The 16009-nt window shown below is 49.3% G+C and overlaps 5 protein-coding genes across 5 annotated transcripts; 2 read left to right on the top strand and 3 right to left on the bottom strand.

Moving 5' to 3' along the window:
• Positions 1-622: 622 nt before the first annotated feature.
• On the bottom strand, positions 623-1670 carry I303_100189 (uncharacterized protein; the record flags this gene model as incomplete). The annotated part of the gene is made up of 2 exons (XM_018403564.1): positions 623-776; positions 868-1670. 2 exons carry the CDS (start codon positions 1668-1670, stop codon positions 623-625), a joined length of 957 nt encoding a protein of 318 aa, XP_018266218.1.
• Positions 1671-1836: 166 nt separating this feature from the next.
• Positions 1837-7671, bottom strand: I303_100188 (uncharacterized protein; the record flags this gene model as incomplete). The annotated part of the gene is made up of 5 exons (XM_018403563.1): positions 1837-4274; positions 4335-5781; positions 5846-5875; positions 5944-6318; positions 6382-7671. 5 exons carry the CDS (start codon positions 7669-7671, stop codon positions 1837-1839), a joined length of 5580 nt encoding a protein of 1859 aa, XP_018266217.1.
• A 1209-nt stretch (positions 7672-8880) lies between these two features.
• Positions 8881-10709, bottom strand: I303_100187 (uncharacterized protein; the record flags this gene model as incomplete). Its single annotated transcript, XM_018403562.1, has 4 exons — positions 8881-8997; positions 9137-9461; positions 9542-10205; positions 10298-10709. 4 exons carry the CDS (start codon positions 10707-10709, stop codon positions 8881-8883), a joined length of 1518 nt encoding a protein of 505 aa, XP_018266216.1.
• A 400-nt stretch (positions 10710-11109) lies between these two features.
• Positions 11110-12895, top strand: I303_100186 (3-isopropylmalate dehydrogenase; the record flags this gene model as incomplete). Its single annotated transcript, XM_018403561.1, has 7 exons — positions 11110-11123; positions 11182-11216; positions 11326-11499; positions 11665-11868; positions 12044-12368; positions 12445-12552; positions 12634-12895. 7 exons carry the CDS (start codon positions 11110-11112, stop codon positions 12893-12895), a joined length of 1122 nt encoding a protein of 373 aa, XP_018266215.1.
• Positions 12896-13347: 452 nt separating this feature from the next.
• I303_100185 (uncharacterized protein) lies at positions 13348-15688 on the top strand (the record flags this gene model as incomplete). The annotated part of the gene is made up of 14 exons (XM_018403560.1): positions 13348-13476; positions 13606-13689; positions 13837-13942; positions 14011-14051; positions 14147-14189; positions 14289-14448; positions 14516-14660; positions 14736-14790; positions 14855-14945; positions 15009-15112; positions 15177-15259; positions 15322-15393; positions 15460-15481; positions 15549-15688. 14 exons carry the CDS (start codon positions 13348-13350, stop codon positions 15686-15688), a joined length of 1275 nt encoding a protein of 424 aa, XP_018266214.1.
• Positions 15689-16009: the final 321 nt, after the last annotated feature.

Here is a 16009-nt window from a genome sequence, read left to right as displayed (position 1 = left end):
GGATAGAAAAGATGAGATTAGAAAGAAGGGAACAAGTCCGGCAGAAAAGCACAAATTTCACAATGGTCAGTTTCATTCTCGATCTCGTCCTACTTGAATCGCTCTGAGTATTTAATATAGACCCGTCAGAGGTTGCGTAAAAGAACCAACCCATAGTCATACATTTCTGCTGAATTTGAGTATACGACTGACGAGCACACTTTACTTGACACATACCGCATTTCAAGAGGTGAAGCAAAAGCAGCAACCAAATGAACGATAAAAGTTGTAATGGGGCACGATAAACCAATGAACAATTTAACGATGCACAACCGAAGAGGTAAAAGGACCAAGCGATGTGTGAATCGAGTCTAGCAAGAATCATGTGGTATGCGTATGATAAAGATCTGTAAGATGATGTGGTATGCGCAAGATGATGTTATGGTTAGCGTATATCGATGAACATTGTTGGAAACAAGGCAGACAAGCCAAAGTCGTAGCGCACAAGTCGTGAGAAATAAGAAATAAGCGCAGATAAATGATTTAGCAGAAAGCAGAAGGTGGACCAAACGAAAGTCGAAAATCAAGCACAGCGAGATAAGCACAATATCCGGGTCGTTCGGCGTACGAGGTCCGATCGCATCTAGGGCGAGACCGTATCGGCAGGGAAGAATGTACCCGGTGGAGGGGCTAACAGGTCGGCCAGATCCCCCAATACCGAATAATCGAACGAGTTTTGCCAGGAGGTATATTCGAGATGCCACCTATCATCACCTCCTTTCCAGGGTGCGTAATCGCTGTTCGAGACAAGAAGGTGCCAAGTTGGAAAAGTAAAGCATTAGCACGACTATTGCAATATATTAGGGCGAGACTTGATTTGATACTCACGCAAAGGGTACAGCACCGAGGTTTTTGACGAAGATATCAGGTAGATCTTCGTCCGTGCAAGGGAAAACCGCAGGATCGAATAACGGTGTCTCGCTGACCAGCTGGAACAGAAGTTCAGGTGGGATTGTACTCTCCGGATTGAGCAGTACTGGCACCTCCTGAGGTACCGTGGGATCGCTCGAGGAGGCTGGATCTGACGAGGTCGATTCCGGTCCTCTGAATTTCAACCTTTTAGGCAAACCCTTGACCCTCCTGATCACTTGCTCTTGCTCTTCCGTCGGCGCACTTTTCCTGGTTCTGCCTTCTATGGGTACCAGCGGCGGAGTCGGTGAAGCTGGCTTGGCCTTCCCGTAATACATTAGATCTTCCTCTACAGCAGCCTCGCTATGTCTCTTGATACCTTTGAAGGATATTCGATCTTGCCATGTCGAGCCATCCTTGAATTTGTCTGGTGTATTGTCGTAAATCCAATCGTCTGTACGACTCGCAGCCGGAGGCAAATTGAACAAAGCCGACCGCGAAGGTCCGACTACTGGTAAGAAGGCTTGAGATCCTGTAGCCAGGGAAGAAGGCGGCAAGATAGCTGGGGTCGCCTCGATGGATGGCTCGCTTTGCGCCGGGAGAGTTGAAGGGGCAGCTTGAGCCTCCGCTGAGAATGGCGTAGAACGTTGTTTAGGGAAGGTAATGAAATCAGGAGGTGCCATCGAGCCTTTGTCTGCCACGACGGTATCGGACTTGAGGGGCGTAAGATCAATCTTAGAGTCCAGTTGAGCAAATTCAGCAGGTGTGAGGACTGGAGACATCTTCTGCAAATTCGGTCGAGGAGTCGTCTTGTTGGAAAATGTCTTCGAAGTTGATCTGCGAAGAGAAGAAGTGTTTGCGAGGTAAGCCAATGTTCGCTGTTTAGCCGAATTGGAATTGGGTATAAAGTCGACTTCGCCTGCATAAGCTTTTGGCTCAGAAGGTGGGCTAGGAGGAGGGGTGACAAGAGGCGGCAGTGGTATCTGATCCTGTTCCTCCTGTTCTGGCAGCACTGGCGGATGTAGGATGCTCTGCTGGAGCGCTGAATCTTGAACCGTCTACATCAGGATAAGACACTGAAAGATGATCGTCTGCGATAGTCTCTTCCATCTCTGGTACTTTCGATGTGTCAAATTCCGTCGATGGAGTGTACCAGCTTGGCAAAGAACCAGAGGTGACCTCATTGATGAATCGCTCATAATCCTTCCATGGCTCATCGGTAGTTGGCGGTAGTTCGAGCTCCTTCTCTTTACCCTTTTCTTCCCAAGTAAACCTCTCTTCGGAAACGTTGACCGATTCACCTTGCTCTTCTCCGATGGTTGACAAGGTGTTAGACCCTGCACCCCTTCTCTGGATGCCTGATCTGTTGAGGCGCGAAGGATCGAGACCCCGATCTTGGGGACTTATACTGGTCGGAGGCGAAATGACTGTTAGGTTGAAGGGAACATCAATAGGAACGCCAGGAGTGTTCGCTTGCACGGGAGAAGGTACAGGTGAAGTGATCGCGATTGTCGGTACAATTGGTTCTGCCAGCGTGAGCGGCGGAGGTGCCGGCGTATCGACATGTAAAGCGACATTTCGTAGACCGGAGATGCTGAGCGCGAGCAGGCCTTCGACGATCACGTCTGCTTTAACAGGATTGCGGTAGGGTATTTCGACTTCTTCCATCTCATCTCCCTCTTCCTCTTCTTGCTCCAGGTCCGCATCGTACCCCACAACATCCCGGAACTGGTATCCCTTGCGCGGGGAAATGGCTGATGAAGGGTGCGCGTGTACTTCATCGAAGGATTGGTCGGTGAGCCCGTTGGGTGTGATTGGCGCTTGCAGCGTGTCGACAGGTGTATACGGTGGAGGCGGGGGCAGGAGGAATGGCGGCGAAGGTGAACCGCCCATTACAAAGTCAGGAGGACTGGCTACATGTTGAGCGTTCGAGGAAAATTCCTGTTGCATTACCGACTGAGACATAAAGGAAGTCGGAACCGGTTTTCGTGGTACATGGACGTGAAGTGCAATCACCGGCTCGAAAGTGGAATCATCGATCTCAATCTCTTGACTAACCGCGACTTCGCTTGTCCGTTGAGTCATTGCACCATCCGATCGAATCGGCCCAATGTCGACAATGGGTGCACTTGCTCCCCACATGGGATTTGAGGCACGTTTGGGAAGGAACGTCGTTGGATCCGGTTCTTTTACCGTTCCTTCTGGCTCGAGCATGTTGATCTCTTCATTATAAGTAGTCGTCGATTCTCGTCCTTGATATTGGTCCTGAGCCGTCTGCCCGAACAATGAAATCGTAGGGAAGAGTCTGTCATGGCTATAAGAGGCTGACAGAGGCCAGTGGACAGGCCATTGGGAAGGCGAAGAAGAGAGGTTTATCTTTTTGGAGTCGCCTTGTTCTTGGCAATCAATATCCATGTCCACTTCGACCGAATGAGGTTGTACGGGGGTATGGTGGGCTGTGGTCGACGATATTTGAGGCCCGCCTTGACTGAGAGAAGATCCAGGGATGGCAGAATGGCTCATTGGTCCTGTCTGCGACAATGAAGTAGGCATGTGCGTCGAAGCATCTGTAGAAGGATGTCGAATCTCAGCAGTCGAAACAGAATGAACAAGCTGACTTGAACCCTCAGCATCCGGGGCGAAGCTTGTATCCAACACCCGCTCTCCTCCTTGTTGCTCGGATTTCGCCTCTTGCGTTGTCATCGTCTGAGGTTGCCGGTCTTCCTGCAAAGCGACAGTCAATTGTCTTTCCAACTCTCCTCCTTGATCAGCACCATCGACCACGACAGATAGCGGCGCAGGATTGATCTGTCGAATATGACTTTCCCAGAGTCTTCCTAATCCTCCTCGTGCCGCACCCCTACCCCTTCCACGTCCGCGCGCAGTAGCCGATGGCGTGGAAAGTGTTCGAGACCTCTTGATTGCTCGTTCGAAGGCATTAGTGGGTCCAGAGGTGACGGGCGCTGGCCTTGAAGAGGAGCCAGAGGAGGAAGAGGAAGGTGGCGCTGGTGTAGAGGTCGGAGCATGCGATACAGGACTAATAGAATTCTCAGATGCAGGTTGAACCGGGTGAGGGAATCCAAACTCTGTGGTCGGCAAAGATTTACCAATGCCAGCAGCGAGAGTTAGAGTATTCGATTCAACTGGGAAATTTGAGAACCCATTCGAGCCCGTGTTAGTGGTCGAACCATTGCTCTGGGAAGCTAAAGGGAAGACAAAGGAAAAGGCGAATCGTGGGGGTTCAACGATTGTGGGTGTCACGTCCATCGATGCGGCTTCTGCCAGAGAAATTTGCTCTTCCGTAGCGACAGCTTCGATTGTTCCACTCCCTCCAGTATCCGGTGGCGTTTCGCTGGAAGGCTCCTCTCCTTCGGCCACAGCTTCCCCTACGAATCACCGAATGTCAGCTTCAGGACTTAACAACGAAGTCAAAGACAAAGACGTACCGGTAATTCCTTTAATGTGCTCCTCCTCTGCTGCTTCATCTTCAGCTTGAACGGTTTCTCGTTCGTTCTTCTCCGTATGTTGCGCACTAGGTGAGACTGGCGATTCGAGTTGATCACCCTCATGACACTCCTCTGACTGTCCATGTTGATCATCAAGTGATGAATGAGAACGAAGGACATCGTCTTCTCTGACTGAGAGATCCTCTTCGGGCAGAATTTCCGTAGGCGCAGGTCCAACATGAATGAGGGCTCTTTCATATGACTCTGAATATCGGGGTCTTGGCGATCGTTTCGAGGCCATTGGTCGCTCTTCGTCAAGCTCAGCAGCGCCAGCCGCACGAGCTTCCGCACCTCCTTCATCAGGAATATCCGCCAATTCACCCTCTTCAGAGCTGATATCACCGGTATCTACGCTACCTTCGGAATCTTCGTCTTCGTGATCATCACCATCGTCATCGTCATCGTCATCTGGATTCTGAGCATCAGCCAGCGTTGTGACCTCCTCTATAGACGGTATCGGTTGAGGCATAGGGCGGAACGGTGACAAGAGATTGGGATCATTTTGCGATGGTACAGCTCCTTGCTCGGATGCACTAGCCGCAGTCGACGGAGGCTGAACGAAAATCGCCGGATAATCGTGTTGGGGTAATGGGACGTATTGACCATGCGGGGTATTGATAATAGGTACCTCGTCTCGGCTAGGCATAGAACCAGGTCTCCAAGTCTGGAAGACTGCTTGTCCGACCATAGCTGAGAAGTCCGCCAAGTAAGTCTTACAGACCGTTCTTCGATTTCTCAATGGTGAGCTATGCTCAATATTGTATCTAGTCGTAGCTTCTACCTTCGCCAGATCCGCTTCGGCTTGCCGAAGTTTCCGCTCCTGTCTTGATATCCTGCCTCCCATCATCTGAGAAAGACTAGCTTGAAGGGCAAGGTCGAAAAGTTGTTCTTCACTCGCTTCTCCAGGTCCGGATATACCGCGACGCAATCTGACAACCCGTTGTTGGTATTTTGCCATCACTCGTTCGCACATCTTCAATTTGAGAACCTGTTTACAGTGGATTGCGTGGGCCGCATCGACTTTCTCGTCTTCGTTCATTGACCGCATTTCCTCGAATGTATAATTGTTCGTCGAAATGTCTCTTCTGACGATAGGCCTAGGCCATGTCCTCCAGTGAGCTGGTTCATTCGCTAGATCGGTCGCTCGTTTCGCTCCAGGGAGACCTTCTGTCAAAGGAGAATCCTCGATAGGAAGCTCTGGTGTGTCTGGCGGACTCAGGGGCGGAGGAAAGTAGTTGACTTGATCGAGGCGTATAGGTATTTTGTCCATCGCCTTACCAATCTCTGGCATCAAGTTGAATCGTTGCCTCTGCAGATATGCGTGTTGCGGCGAAGATGGAAAGCCACATGCTGTCATCGTGAAGAAAAACTGTACGCTCGCGAGACGCTGAGAGGAGAGGCATCAATTAGGCTAATCCGGCAGGACATGGCATAAAGAGGATAAAACTCACTCTCCGTAGCTTGTTATGCTTTCGTACCCTCTATTGCGAATGTATGAGGTCAGCCGAAACATCGCCATAAGAAAAGGATTTAGAAGCAAATAGCGTACATGGCTTTCCCGCAAGACACGAGGTTCACCGTCCATCACCGAGTCCAGGTCATCGTGATCGTCCTCCGGTCCATGCTGAAACATCGAGGTCGTGGGTGAAGTGGTGTCCAGAAGACCAGACGCGATGAGTGACTGAGGTCTGTGAACCCTTTGAGAAGTCCCATGCCGTATCATCTGAGTGCTGATGGCCTGTAGAGACGATGTGACCATGGTATTGTCAGAAGCCAGTGTGTTGTTGGTGAGGGGCGTATCAAGAACAAGGGGAGCGGGTGGGTTGACCCTTCTCCTCAAACTGCTCGACCCCAATTCCGACTGTGTTCCGCTGGGTGACGGTGACGGTGAACCAGACCTCTCGCTTCGCAACGGTGAGCTGACCTGTGAAACGGGTATATCAGTAAGCAGCTTAAAGGATGTTGAACGGAAGACAATTAGACGTACTTGGACATGTACACGATTCCTTTCCGCTTCGGGCTCAGGCGGAGTCGCCAATACCGTAGCGTCCGTGTCCGCCGGCGACACACTTAAAGGAGGTGTTCTGCTGTTCCGCGGTGGCGTCGACACTTCTTCTGGTATCTCTTCAACCATGCAAAGAAGGACCTCAGTTCGAATACCTGTCCTCCTTCGTTTCCTTGAACCGTACGATCGGCCCTCGGGCGGACAAGTTGGTCTGCGTGATACACTATCGCTCCTGTCGAGCAAGGAAGGTGGCGACGGCGGCTCTAAAGGGGTAAGACTAATCGGAGTCAAAGGAGTTGACGGTGCAAGAGCAGGACCCGCGTAGAAGACATGAACGTCACTGGAGCTGGAGGATGAACTCCTTGTTCTCTTTGATGATCTGTCGGTTTCGTACCCTTCATTCTGATTCACTGCACGCCTTTTTCCCAGAGCCTTCGCGGATGGTCTGGTAGGCGGCGGACTGTCCGGATCCGGTGAAGATTGGCGCGAGGATGATTCGTTATAGCAATTCAAGATAGCCTGAAGTGGAGGTGTAGGACTTCTGTATCTGCTCTGCTCATGTGGCGAGGGATGATCAGATCGTCTAATTCTGCTCGGTCCGGGAGTATCGAGGGCTGATTGCTCGATAGAGCTTTGGCGCTTGACAATAGGTGGTGAGAGCGTTGCGGCAGCTTCTTTTCTGTGTTCGCGTTGAGGAGACTGTTGATGTGTAGGAGAAGGGATGAATTGCGGTGACGGACAGGAGCAGACAGCTGGTATCTGCTCGAAACGCTCTTTGCTTGGCGAGGGTGGAGCGCCCGGTAGCACTGATACCGAGTATATGGAGGCGCCCATGTCGATTGGTGAACCGAGACGTTCCTTGATTTTCCTGCTTGAAGTTCTCGGGACTACGCTGGAAGGTAATGCACATGCTGAGAACGAAGGTCCCGGTCGAGGTGGTGGTGATGATGATGGTGAAGGTGTAGGCGAAGGTTCATACGGCCTAACCATGTGAACTTGAAAGTCCACTTCGTACCCTTCATAAAGTTCTTCCTCCGGTTCATCGTGATAGTAGACTTGTGCTGAAGAAGTAGGTATTCGTTGTTCGTCATTCTCTGGAAGTTCTTGTTGTGCGGTTTGTTGAGCTTCTTCGAAGGTGGATAAAACAGGCGAGCAGATTTCGCCGAATTCGAAGTTTCTGAGATACTCGATCGAGAAGAGCAGGTCTGCGAGGTAAGGGACGACGAAGAGGGAGAGGAAGTAAGAGAGGTAAAGTAAGGCGAATCCGATCATTGTGATTATGGATAAGCCAATTCAGGTATTGGGATTGTGAATGAGCTATGTTCTGACGGTTTTGATGATGAGCTTGGGTTTGGTATATTTGATCAAGATACGGAGTAGAGTACGTAGGTATCAAGATAGATAGGTAGATGATCGAAGGTGATTATCGATTATCTTTTAGCTTGAGCTATAAGGACTGATCGTTTGATTGATCGTTATCGTTATTGAAGGGGAAAAGAATAGGAGAGAGCAAGAACAAAAAGGGGAAGTAAGGGGGATGACTTCTTATCTTCGGATGATTGTCTGGTATAGTATGGTCTGAGTTCATTACACTCGGCTACTTTGCCCCGCCCTGCCTCGCCTTTCCCTGCCTGATCAGCACACAACACACGGATACACACTGATAATCAATCTTTGAGTCGAGTATGAGGTGAAGTGAAGGGGCAAAGGTGAAACTTACTCCTCGTTGTGACACGATAAATGAGAATGAAACGCAATGTCTAGTGTGTTTAGGGGAACAATGCTCTGAACGAGTACTGATGGATAAGAAGTTTGCGCAAAGTGACGAAAGGAGGTGGTTATTGCGTGTTGAAAGATAAGAATGATCATCAAATAAAAGAGAAAAAGGGGCAAAGGACTCTAACAATTCATCAGTGGGAGAATGACCGGATACCTTTCTTTTTCGAGTAGGACACCGAGTGAACATTGGTAGTCGTAAGTAGGAGGTACGGTAGCACATGCATGGGGTTTGTATGATATACGACTAGAAAGAAAAAAGCGATATACGTCAATCAGTTGTAAGACATTTTTTAGATGATTCGAAGCCAAAGTGAAGGTTGTAAGAGAGCAGGAAAAGTGGCAATTTGAGAAAGAAAGAGAAATGATCGGTCAAACTGGCGGTTGACTAAAAAAAAGTACACACGACGCACGGCACACGATACACGGATCCAGAAGCACAGGCGCAAAGCTTATACACCCTAGATCCATCAGTATCAGGATAAGAATGCAAGCAAACAGCTCTTCAAACGGTTCAGGGGGACAGGGGTAAACGAAATCAAGGGGGAAAAGGGTTTCGACGATATGCCAGGCAACAGAAAATCGGAGACTTACGAAGCTTGATGATAGGAGAGGTTATTGTTGTGTGAGGCTGTGCTCAGCTTTCCTTTAAAACTGTCAAGTCCCCTTCTTTCGACTCATTAATGAAACCGAATTGGTCAACTCCTATCTCTTCCGCCTAGCTTGATTCGGGTTTTTCCTACCATGCCCTATCGTAGGCATGCCACCTCCATTCGAACGACCTTTGCCTGAAGTACCTACACTGATGATCTCGGGCAACCACTGTATCGACGAAGAAAATATCGGTCAGCTCTGGTAAACAACAGGGCTCCGGATATCCTTTGATAATGACACGCGATTCCGCGAACCGAGCGTGAAAAGAATCACATTGCGGATGGGAGCAGTGTTATCTAACACTTACGTCAGGATCGTTCCAACCTTCCAGCGCTCCTTTCGCACGTCTCTTCTCCTCTTTCGCCTTTTCTCGATCTTGTACACGGACTGCATCTGACCACTCTTGTTGATCTTCCCTCAATATCAGACCACTCCCTCCTTTCTGTTGACCTTTCGCCTGACCCATCTTAGCATCCGGTATAGAGTATTTCGTACCCCTTAGATGATACTGGAAATTCTTCTTCAAATGCAGATTCTGTTTCCCGGTTTTGGCGTCTATCGATACGGTCGTTCGTAGTAGGGTGGCATTCCCGCAGGATGGACAGAATCGCTTGGATGAGTCTTTGCATACCCTATGCAGATATATCAGCTTGCTTCCGTCACGGTAACGCGCATAACACTATTCAGCGACATGAAAGGGCCTATGACTCACTTGAAGCAAGCATGACACCTCAGAACAAAACTCTTGACCTTACTAATCCTCTTTCCGCCCTCACCGACCAGTCCAAGGCCCATACCAAGCAATATGTTCTGCACCGCGAAATCCCCAGTCATAGCAGCTACGCTCGGTGGTTTGGCGCCCGATCCGCTCGGAGTGATTAACCCTAGATCTCTGGACCGGTGCGTAGTCAGATTTGAAGGATTGATCCATTCTCCTCCATCCGACTCATCGTCTGTATCTTGAACAGTTGAGCCCTCTTGCTCCGGCTGCTGAGGAATGCTGTCTTGCTTCACCGGTTCAGGCGGATCAGTTTCGGTGCGTAAAGGTTCTTCAGGCGTGGGATCAGAGTTGGAATCAAGCAAGACCTGTTCGATAGATTGAGTGACTTCCTCAAATTCTCGTGTCTCGTTGCTTTCGATTTCCTTCGAGCATGAGCCTGCGCCTGTACCTTCTTCCGGTCCCTCCTGCTTTTCAGCTCCCAGCTCCTTCTTGTCCTCGACGATTGGAGACTTTTTGGTTATCCTCTGTCCAGGTTCCGTTCTTATACCTTCTATACCGTTCACTGAGACTTCATATTGCCATGTCAGAGCTGCGACCGATAAATCGGTTTGCGACAGTACAGCGTAGTCTCCCGTCTTCTTTGCGAATGCAGTCACTATGATCGTACACCATCTCGTCAGCTCAGTCTAATCCTCTACATAGTCATACTGTGTCATGAGGTATGAGCGGAAAAGGTGAAAAACTTACCAGCTGTCAGAGCTTGAGGAGTAGGATGCTCGACAGTCACCTCCACGCCTGTCAGTCCTAGTCTTTCCCAATGTTCTCGAGCTTTCGGATCTCGTAATTCCGCCAACACCATCGGGGTGGTATGGAACGACGTCGATAGGTGTCGTAAAGGCGTGAGAGAGAGTAAAGGTCCCGCATCTAAAATGAGATGTTGTATAGTCGAGCTGCTTGAGCTTGCACCAGAAGACGAAGCTTGAGCATGTTGATTTGATACATGTTTGACAGGGAGTTCAGGGGATGAGGTTGAAGCGACATTCCCTTCTTGGATTTTTTCGAGATCGCACGAAGGGGCAGGTGTGGGGTGAGATGCAATTGAAATGACGTTTGGCGTATCTGCCGTTGGCTTGGCTATAGCGCTATATGAGAGGACCATCTTGTCAGGTGTCTTCACTTTGGTCTGATGTAATTGGTTGTCGGAGTTCGGTGAAGATCTCTTAGACCATCTGACATTCCGCATCTCATCCAACTACCCAACATGCCAGCTCGGTTTCGAAAACAATTTAAAATCTCATCCAGCTCAGAGTGGAGTCCCCAAGCGGTATCATTTTCACTCATGTTAGTTTGTTCGAATTTATCCAAGATAAGAAAGGTCGGCCGACTCGACCCGATACACCTGTAATCAGTCGTACCAATCCACCCGAGAGCCCGAAATCAAGTTGATGCGTTGATACACGAGCTGACTTTTTGGATGACCGTCATACGTTGAACACGACGTCAAGAACACCAGCATACCATCCTACTACCCAAAAGACAACTAGAAAGTTCCAATCAAGATGTCAGACAAAATGTGAGCTAGGATCTGCTGATGGAAAGCATCGTCGGCTGATCCAGTCAACACTGTGCAGCTTCAAGATCGCTGTTCTTCCAGGTGATGGTATCGGTAAGCCTTGTCTCGCCGTCCTCCAAAGCGATCCCATCGACGCCAAGGATCACAAGCTAGAAGGTTCGCAAAGAGGAAGGCATATGCTCACCATGCTACTCCAATTCAGGCCCCGAAGTCGTAGAACAAGCTCTCAAAGTCCTGTCCACCATCTCCGAATACTCGAACCTCTCTCTCGACTTGAAGAACTACGATTTCGGAGGTGCCGCTATCGATAATCACGGTGTACCTTTACCTAACTCGACTCTCAATGCTTGTAAAGAGGCGGATGCGGTTCTCATGGGTGAGTTCCAGCTTCCTTTCTGTCTGCACTACATCCTATTCTTGAAATTCGTGTTGTCATGCACGGAGAATCAAGCAGCATCAGGCCGCTGTTTTGCGGTACCATCCTTTCGAATCCATAACGTAGGAGCGCGGAACTGACTGTCCTACTTGATCGTTTTGGTAGGATCCGTCGGTGGACCCAAATGGGGTGTTGGGCCTGTCAGACCCGAACAAGGTATTCTGAAACTTCGAAAAGAGTTGGGTCTTTACGCCAACATCCGACCAGCTTCGTTCGCTTCTGAGAACCTCTTGAAACGAAGTCCGCTCAAAGAGGAGATCGCCAAAGGCACGGACATCATTGTGGTGCGAGAATTGATCGGTGGTATCTGTGAGTGTAGTGTGCTAGCCTGAGGTCTCCTCTGCTATCCCCATAGTCATCATCCCATGACCACACTCTGCACTTTGAGCCAGGCAGTCAAGTAGACATCGGTCAAAATGCTGGGTGTAAATCGAATAAGACTGAACTGACATTGCCATATCGTTCTTCTCCTTAATTCTCGCAGACTTCGGCGACAGACAAGAGACCGACGCAGAGGGTGTAGCATGGGACCAATGTAAATACTCTATACCTGAAGTGGAACGAATCACCCGAGTCGCAGCGAAGATCGCATTGGCTGCCAACCCGCCATTACCCATCACCTCAGTCGACAAGGCCAACGTGTTAGCTACCTCGAGATTATGGAGAAAGACAGTGACCGATTTGATCGCGAAGGAATACCCTCAACTGAAGTTGGAGCATCAATTAGTCGACTCAGCAGCTATGATCATGGTGGCCAATCCTAGGAAATTGAATGGTGTTTTGCTCACGGAGAATCTGTTCGGTGATATGTAAGTGTAATATTTCCGCATACTTGCGAATACGACAGTTGTACAATCTGCGTGATGCTAAACTATATGACTGTAGCCTTTCCGACGAATCATCAGTCATCCCCGGCTCCCTCGGTCTTCTGCCTTCCGCGTCGCTCGCCGGTGCGCCAGATGCCAACTCAACCACGATGGGACTTTACGAGCCGTGAGTCAATTGACATCTCGGTACATAGCACACAATTCATGTGTCAGAGTTGAACTGAGCCAATAATTTACCAAAATGCAGGATCCACGGTTCCGCCCCTGATATTGCCGGACAAGGAATCGCCAATCCCATCGGTACCATCCTCTCTGCCGCTATGATGTTACGATATTCCCTTGGTAAAGGGAAAGAAGCTTCTCTCATCGAAAAGGCCGTTCAAAGGGTATTAGACTCGCCAGATGTTGGTGGATTTGATTTCAGGACCAAGGATCTCGGAGGAGAGGCCAAGACTGAGCAAGTCGGTGATAAGGTTGTGGAAGCTTTGAAGGAGCTCTTGAAGCAATAAGCAGATGAGTCGGGGAGGGTTGTCACTGCTTTATGACAGATTGAAATGTTATACCTCCCCAAGAGTGGTCAAAAATCAAGGCATTCATATTGTAGATATGCCAGACGAGAACAAGTGTTGCAGTGAAGTGACCATTGTTACTATGCATATATCAGAACAAATTGAACACATTTATGGCTTGAACTGCATGAAGGGGGGAACGAAATCAGTCACACTCACGCTCACGTGATCTGGCTGGGTGGCGGTAAATGGGTTTAACCGGAATGTCCAGCTGTCTAGCTAAACAATCCTATGCTCAGATGACCACTTTGATCACTTAGGAGCATCCATCAACATCGCTTTCATCGTACATTCTTCTTGATGGCCAGCGCGATTCATATCTTGCAATTCACATAAATTAGATCGCAAGGCAGGTCCAATCCCACGAAAAACTCTTTTCCGTATACGCGACCATGATACAGACGATCACATCTATTATCGCACACCGCACAGCAATCCACTTCCGATCGTCGGTCTCTGCTGTGAGAAGGTATACGTCGTATAACGAAGCTGTAGCTGGCTTGACTGAGGCTCAACAAGAGGTATGTCCCGTCTCCTTATCTGCCTCTTCCACTGCCCCTGGCCCTCTATACCGACCCATCAACACGGCCATCAGCTTGAAAGACGCACCATTTTCGCTTATGCTCGGAGGTCTGTCTGCGCTGCGATAGTTCCGAAATGCAGTGCATGATTTCGCGCAGAAGGAGATTGCTCCAAGAGCAGAAGAGATAGATAAGAAGAATGAGCTACCGGCAGTGAGTCATGCCTTTTTGCCTTTACCCTTACTGTTACTCTTACTCCCGCGAGAAATTCGAAAGCTGTCCTGCTCGATCACAAGCCGCCGGTGCTCTGGACCTCAGGAAGTGTTTTTGGCAGTGCTTACCTGATGTATCTCACCACAGGACATCTTCCCGAAGCTCGGCGAGATGGGATTGTTGGGAGTGACTGTACCCGAGAAATGGGGTGGTCTGGGCCTGGGATACCTCGAACATACTATTGCCATGGAAGGTGAGTATCTCGAATCCTCCTTTTCATCTTCGGCCTGGGCAATAGCGTGCTCATGATTTCTGTCTTAGAGCTGAGCAGGGCTTCCGCCAGTATTGCCTTAAGCTACGGTGTAAGTCATCATCTATGTATACATACCGTTATTCATCCCTCACTTTGTGCGGAGATAGTCATGGACCTGCGTCATTCTGACGATTTCATGTGCAGGCTCATTCCAATTTGATGGTCAACCAACTGAATCGATGGGGAAGTAAGTCCGCTCTGTCTGCCTCATCTGCTCTGTGCACCAGGTTGTTTGATGGAAAAATCGTGTATGACTGATGCGATTCTCTTGGTCTTGGTGGTCCAGCCGACAAGCAGAAAGAGAAATATCTGCCCAAGCTGTTGACAGGAGAATACATCGGATCATTAGCTATGTCCGAGCCCAATGCAGGATCGGACGTTGTGTCGATGCGCACCAAAGCAGAGTTGAAAGATGGGAAATGGATTCTGAATGGATCGAAGTGCTGGTACGGCGAACGAATCAACCAGTTGATTAAACCGCTTCCGCGAGATATACTGATATCGCACATATAGGATCACGAACGCCCCTGTATCCTCAACTTTTCTGATATACGCCAAGTCCGATACCACAGTCGCTCCTAGTAAGGGCATGACGGCGTTCCTGATCGAGAGGGGGTACAAGGGATTTGAGGTTGGAGAAAAGCTAGATAAGTTCGGCGTGAGCTATTTCGCTTCCAACGAGATGACATGAGAGTCCTCCTGGGTTGACAGCAGTGTTGTTCCCATTCAATAGATGCGAGGGTCTCCTACAGCCGAATTGTTCTTCGATAATGTAGAAATACCTGAAGGTTGGTTGTTCGAAAATCTGTGTCAGCTACGCAAGGCTCCTGGCTGATCGTTTGGATGACGTAGAGAACGTGCTTGGTCAAGTAGGGAAAGGAGCTTCTGTCTTGATGTCTGGCCTAGACCTGGAGCGATTGGTGCTTAGCGGTGGACCCCTGGGGTGAGTGATGTGTAACTCAATCTTCGAATCGGATAGGATGAGCTAAGACAGGATCCGTCGCAGGATCATGCAAGCCGCGTTAGATTTGACTTTAGATTATACGCATGAGAGGAAACAGTTCGGCAAGAAGATCGGGACGTTTCAATTGATACAAGGGAAATTAGCAGGTGTGTCGAGAGACAGAGTCATCACCGCATTCACAAGACCTCGTCATGCTAACTCATTATTTAGACATGTATACGAAACTTAGTGCATCCCGAGCGTATGTGTATGCGGTAGCTAGAGCTTGTGATGCCGGTAAGGTGTCGAGGCAGGTGAGCGACATGAACAATCTGTCGTGATTCTGTCAGTGTTGACCTGTGTTTGGCCGTTGCAGGACTGCGCCGGAGCGATTCTGTATTCCTCGGATCGAGCCGTCGAAGTGGCGATGGAGGCTCAGCAATGTCTTGTGAGTACAGAGCACGTCACGTCTTCATGTCGTTGCCAAGCTGATGCAAATCTGCAATTGGAATAGGGTGGAAATGGATATATTAATGGTAAGTTGCGCTATCGTTGGCTATCATGTGCGGTAACGACGTATGCTGAAAGAGTGGTCATCAATAGATTATCCAGCCGGGCGACTCCTTCGTGATTCTCGACTATATACCGTCGGAGCGGGAACGCAGGAGATCAGGAGGATGTTGATTGGAAGAGGATTTAACGAGGTGTATGAAGAAGCTGAAGGTAGAGGTATCGCTCAATGATTCTAGAGCTTTAGAATCCAAGAGTTCTAGAATCGAGTCCAATTCGGAATATGTTGCGAGATCACGTAGCAGGTTGCTAGCAGCATTCGGTATGGTATTCCGAATTTAATTTGAGCACGCACTGAGTTGTTCGTTCATTCACACTTTAATATATCGGAGAAGCCGATGAGTCTCCGTGCACAAGCACTGTGTTGTACTTCATGAAGCTCGAGCATGCATACTCACTCTCATGTACTCGTATACCTCTTCAGGGAGATATGTATCGCGTGAACCCTCCACTGTCCTTCGTATTGCGGACTGTGAAGTGGGCTCGACTGGGTT

The sequence above is a fragment of the Kwoniella dejecticola genome, chromosome 1 (genome assembly GCF_000512565.2).
Source record: "Kwoniella dejecticola CBS 10117 chromosome 1, complete sequence".
In the NCBI taxonomy this organism is placed as follows: domain Eukaryota; kingdom Fungi; phylum Basidiomycota; class Tremellomycetes; order Tremellales; family Cryptococcaceae; genus Kwoniella; species Kwoniella dejecticola.
Note: the sequence above shows the minus strand (reverse complement) of the source record. Positions and strands in the feature narration are given on the sequence as shown.